Consider the following 6,000-nt stretch of genomic DNA (forward strand, 5'->3'; position numbering starts at 1 on the left):
TAGAGTTGATGTTATTTATTTAAATCAGTGGATGTTAGGTGATCTAAAATGTGTTAATTGTTCAAATAAGCAAACAAGCAAGAGCTTTTCCAATATAGTCTCTTTACCGCCTTCTCCTGCCAGGTTCCTGCTTCTAAATATAATTTTCCTGCCAGGAAGACTGTGAGCACATAGGTTTAAACCAAAGGATTTTACACAAAACCGTTTCAGAAACCTCAAAAGCAAAGATTATACTACTGAGGCAACCTTTACTATGTAATGATATTTAGGATTACAATTATTAAACCAAAAACTGGCTGAGATGGTGACATGGTATCCTAGAATTGCTAGATGCTGTTAACATTAAATGAGTATCCCCAAAATAAGTCAAAAAGTTTAATAAGAGAAACAAAACCAATGACACAAAATGCATCTTGTGTACAGGTTGGTCTTCTGCTTTTTGAAATATATAATAAATACGCAATTTCTGAAAGTGTTTCACCACTTCAGTGTTTACAATCTCTGTTGAAGTGGTCAACTACAAAACTGTATTGCAAATAGTAAAATGGCAAAATATACTTAAGAGTGAATACCTAACAAGCAAGGAGAAGAGTTTCAAAAAGCTGTGATTTATAGGTAAATAAATATTGAGTGTTTTTTCAAAATTTGTTTACTATTGGGGAACCATTCACTTACTGTTCTGAACTATATAATGTTTTGTATGTGAATAATTAATCCCATAAAGAGCTCCTTAATTTTTTTTGAACTGTTTAGCTTGCATTGAAGCAGTGGTCTTAGATTTGTGCTGTTGCGTCCTGCGAACTCAGATATAAACTTGTAGGCAGGTATGCAAATACCTTATTGAATTAAATACCTTATTAAAATAAGAATATGAGAAAGGAGATTACGTAGAGTATTGTAGCATTATAAAGGAAGTGTGTATTTTTAAAGTAAGAACCTCCATGTAGACTTGTCTGAAGAATGCACTACTATCTAGTTTGAACTGGTGCTGGCTTTAAGTGGGCTTTTTCCCTACCTTATTATAAATAATCACTATTTTTAATGATGTTGAATGTATCAGTGGAATGTACAATATGCAGATAGGACAGAGTTGATATTATGCAAATTATGGTAGCAATAACTAAGTTAATATGCACAGTCTAAATACTCAGTATGGCCCACATGTTACTGTTAATGTGAATCTAAGCTGTAGTGATTTAAAGAAAATAATCCAAATTTAAAAAAATGAAAAAAGGAAATAAATCCAGGCGCAAACAACACAAGCAACAACAAAATAAAAAGAAAAACCTGTCAGTGGAGGTGGTTAAAGAAGAAATTTTGTTGCCTCCTCATTCAGGTCCAGCAGAAGTCTCTCCATGTGTGTGTAGCTAAACAGAGAAACAGTCTGACTTTGCAAGATTCTTCTAACGAAGCACAATTTTAATTTGTTCTGAATAAGCAATAATACTTTCCTAACAGTAAAAGGTTTGCTTTGAACAAACTTTGAGGACTTTGCTATTTTGAGCAGCCAGTAGGAATTATTCAAAATTAAGTCTGTGAGAAACCAAAGGAATTGTATTTAAGTGTTTGTCTTGTTAGCTGTAGCTTAAGGTTCATTGTATTTGGTTCCACACCTTGGTTAGTTTTTAAGATTGGAAACGGAAAGTGTGCATAAAATTAGAGAAAGAAAAATGTTAACCTTCATAGCCTCAGAGAAACAAACAGAAGGACATTTCTTGAGAGAAATTTATTAGTCTGCAGTGGAAAAGCTCTACTGAAGTAATGTGTAGATGCTGTTGCTCAAAAGCATGGAAGTGGGTCTTTTGGCTGAATGGAGGTGGTTTTAGATGATTCCTGGTATACAACAAATAGTTTGTGATAGAGATTCCCATGTGTGTATATGGGGAAAGAGAAGATATTTGTTTTTCAAATTTCTCTGCAATCAGCTTTAGATTTCCTTAAATTATAGAATGGCTATGTGAACATGCTCCTTAACATTTCTAGGTGTTTAATACTCTACCAACTGGACTATAAAAACAGATAAATAGGTGCTACACAAGGAACAAAACAAAACACAATAAGTGCAACTTAGTTAATTTGCAAGCATTGTATTTGATTTCTTCTTTGAGCAAAGAGTAAAACACCCTTTAGTTTTACAGATGTGCATTGTTTTCTTCCAAGATCTTGTCTTTGAATTTTCAGTATTCTGTGTAATGCAAGGTTTCTTTGTTTTGAAAAATGGGATGGTTTATATTTTGAGTATATTTTAGCATAACGGCATGAAGCTGCATCAGGGATGGGTCAAGTTGGGTGTTAGGAAAAGGTTTTTCACCAGAGGGTGGTGGGCATGGAACAGGCTCCCCAGGGCAGTGGTCACCTCTCTGAGCTGCCAGAGTTCAAGGAGCACTTGGACAATGCTCTCAGATATATGGTCTGATTTTTTGGGTGGTTCTTTGTGGAGTCAGGAGCTGACCCTTATGATCCTTTCCAGCTCGAGATATTCTATGATTTTATGTTTGTTGGAGAACATCAAGTGTCTTCATTTAGTTTAGGTGGTAACAAAGAATAACATGAAATACTGAATTTCTGTAAGGCACCAACAGTGAAATGATTTATCAGTTATGATTTATTGTATATTTCTTCATGGTTACTGATTGTCTAATGCTGAGAATACTCTTCATAAATTATTTCTTGTGATTTTATGGCTGAAGATCATATTTCTTTTCTTTAAAAAACGATTCCAATTGTAACAGTCATTAGGAGAATCACTGTCACTCACCTGTGGTTAGTAATAAGAATTGTGAGCACACTACTTCAGCTTGCATGAATTTGTGGGGCTTGACTTGTGGCTTCTGTGCTTTGATGACTGGCAGAACTACAAAAATCCTTTTGAAAAGTAGATGGAGTCTTGGTTCCCCTTCAAATTGACTGCTAAACTGTTAATTAAGTGCAAGAACAAGCCCTAGAAATTAAATTATTTGCCATGCATTGTGTTAGAAAACAGCTGCAGCAGTTTAAGACGTTAATGCAACCCAAGATATTTGTTACTGCCTTTTTGCTGGAATTTATCGCTCCCCCAGCACAATCAGAAAATAGAAGGTGATAGTGTGCCTTGGCTGCGTCAGGGTGAAGTTCAACAGCTTAGCTTAAACTGCTGATGAAAGTTGTTTTTAAGTGAAGTTGCCAGACTTTGTGCTGAAGCGGATGAGGTGCAAGTACATGTTACATTCCACCAGCTCTCCTTTGGCAGCAGTGATCTCCAGCAGAGGAATAGAACAGGCATTTGGGGGTGGTAAGTTTTTAAACTATCTCAGCAAGAGCTACTAAATCTTGTCTGTTAACATGCTGAGATGACTGTTAATCAAACCTTTATTTAGTCAAAACTGTGGTGAAACAAAGGAATAGATTACTGTTTGTGTGTGACTGGAACGTGTTTTTGAAATGGAACCGTTCCAAAGTCAGAAAATTGCAGATTCTGACTTATTTTCAGTCCTCAAATTCCTCTCCTTTAAATCACAAGGGTCTGATGAAATTTGAGGAAATAGCTCCTCTACTAATCAAATGTTTTTCTTTCTGTATTTTTTACTTTCAACCATAGTATAAAAACCGCATGGGGTGCAGCTTTGTTCCTTGGCATTGGCAAGAGGTAGCGTTTTTGTAAGTGATTTGTAGTTTTTTCTTTAGCTGTATGCCAGCTCAAGAAATGAGGGTGTGCATGTGCCAGTTTTGTATAATAAAATGTTTGGCAGATTGGGAATTCAGAGCACCTGCACCGAGTAAGTTTTTTTTGTCATTACTAACAGTGGTTTGAACCTTGGCAATTATAGATTTGTCCTGTACAGATACACATACAAAGAAGCTCAAAGCTTTTAATCACCTTAAAGTTAATAAGATAAATACTGCAATGTGTATTTTAAAAAATATGCGAGATTCCTTTAGAAAATCCTTGTCATTTATGTTAGTCAACTTTTTGCTACAGTGTGCCTAAACACAGATCACTAACCTAGCCTTGTTTACATGATGGGATTTGGACCAATGTTTTGACGACCAATTAATTGCCTACTGATTGCAAGATTTTTTTCCTTGGCTTTAGTCAGAAGATTGGTATGATGAAACTAGGTCCTGTGAGGTCAGATAACGCTGTTTAATGCTAAAACCCCTACTACCCCTTCACATGGATTTAGCAACCTTTCCCTTGATAACATCAGGCCAGGAGTCTAGTAAATCACAGATGTTGTCTACTAGATAAGATAGTACAAATGTGATCAATTAAACTCAAGAGGAGTACATCAGCAGCTAATAAATTCAGATCCTTTACCAGGCAATTCAATTACTAGTATTTGTTTGACATATAGGTTTTATTTACAGAGATAATCTTTAACATGTACTGCTTGTACATTCACATAATCCAGTTTGCATGTTGTTTCCTTCAAAATGGTGACATACATTCATTTAGCCATTCATTTTAACTTTAAAAATGCATTGCGTAAAAGTTGGAGTTTTAAAGAAAAAGATTATTCTATCTTTCGTAGCAGACCTTCTCTGCAATTTTTGTGCTTAAGTTATATGATTTTTTTTTTCCCTTTTTCATAAGCATTTTGTTAATAGAAAGCTTTTAACAGATTTGTTTTGACTTTAGGGAAAAAAAGAGTTTTTTTCTTTCTTTATATGAAGTAAAATCAAAGCTAGCAGCGCTTTGATGTGAGGTTTTAATTTGTCACTAGTTTTTGGTTAATATCTAGCAGTAATGTAAGAGCTATGTAATGGAAAAGATACACACACATCGCTTAAACACTTGTTAGAGTTGCTGATAGGAAAGCTGACTACTGTAAAATTTATTTACCTCAGGCTTAAAGGAAGAGGCCGTTGTCACCTTCCACTGAATTATCTTCCCTTTTCTTTCCCTTCTATTTCTGCCCCTTCTCCTCTAATAAGTTTTTGTTGATTGCATGCATGAATATTTCACATTGATGCTTTGAAAGTGCATGTTCTTGAAGAAGCCTGAGAATGAAAACAGATGCTGATTGTGATGCTTTCTGCTAGATAAGTTCCTGTTCTGCATAGGGCCTGGAAAGAAATGCACTTTGTTTTAGCTTTTGCGCTGTCATTTTATATCATTCATTCTTCCTTTTCAACTACTGATCAGTCTTTCCATTTTTTCTTCCCTTTCCTTTTCTTTTTTTCATTCTTCTCCTTCATCTCTGTCCATTGTGTTGATACATGACTGAACAGCATGTTGTCAGGGCAGAAATAGTGAACTACCCTGAAGAAGATAACCAACATCACAACACTTCCAGCTGCCAGAGTAAAGTCTGCTCAATGCAGTAGTTCAGGTATTGATGTAGAAGTTTTTTTTGTTGTTTTTTAGTTTTTTTTTAAAACTGCATTGCTTTTACATGAAATAACATCTATAGTAGATTCTCTTAGAAATGATGTATTTTACATTGGTAAGCAGAAATAATATATAGTATATTAATTTGAAGTTTTGTGTGCAATTATGAGGCATTTCTAATAATCCCTTAGTTCATAGAAACTTGGTAATACTTCATGTTATTGTATTAAGAGGGGCTTTCACTGTTGTAATATTCAAAATGTTACGTTGCTGCCTCAAATGAAAATGGACAGAAAACTGGTATCTCTTATTTCTCTCCCCATGTGGGAGAGACCAACAGTTCCATTAAATGCTTTGTAAATAGAATGAGTAATATCTGTTAGATTTTTACACAGAAAATGAATATTTATAGTACACAGAAGTTCTTTTTATGTTAATTCAGTCTTTGTCTGGATGCCTAGTTAAGCTTTTTTTTGAAGGATGTTTGTATTTGAAATTTGCTTTGAATTCTGTCTGTATTTTCCTCTGAATTGCTTAAAGAGGCAAAGATGAGCTATCTGCAGTTTCTGGTTAAGATAGACGGTTATTCTGAAGGAATGCATACCATAGTCTTTGTAAAATTCTGTTTTATAATTTACATGCAAAACAATTCTTGAGGAGAAAAAAAAAATGCGTTCACTGATTTTTTT

General features: G+C 34.6%; 1 protein-coding gene across 3 annotated transcripts in view; it reads left to right on the plus strand.

Annotated features, from left to right (window-relative positions):
- Positions 1-5,331, plus strand: part of RAB28 (RAB28, member RAS oncogene family) — a 46,243-nt gene extending 40,912 nt beyond the window's left edge. Inside the window, exons 5-6 of one of the 3 annotated variants that reach the window (XM_019614976.2) lie at positions 3,578-3,625; positions 5,212-5,329. In XM_019614976.2, the coding sequence (XP_019470521.1) occupies positions 3,578-3,625; positions 5,212-5,307 (144 nt within the window). In that variant the 3' untranslated portion in view covers positions 5,308-5,329. Of the gene's footprint in view, positions 1-3,577; positions 3,637-5,211 lie in introns of all 3 variants that reach the window. The other 2 variants (XM_019614979.2, XM_019614977.2) reach the window with 2 other exon arrangements.
- Positions 5,332-6,000: the final 669 nt, after the last annotated feature.

This window comes from Meleagris gallopavo, chromosome 4 (genome assembly GCF_000146605.3).
Source record: "Meleagris gallopavo isolate NT-WF06-2002-E0010 breed Aviagen turkey brand Nicholas breeding stock chromosome 4, Turkey_5.1, whole genome shotgun sequence".
Taxonomy (NCBI): domain Eukaryota; kingdom Metazoa; phylum Chordata; class Aves; order Galliformes; family Phasianidae; genus Meleagris; species Meleagris gallopavo.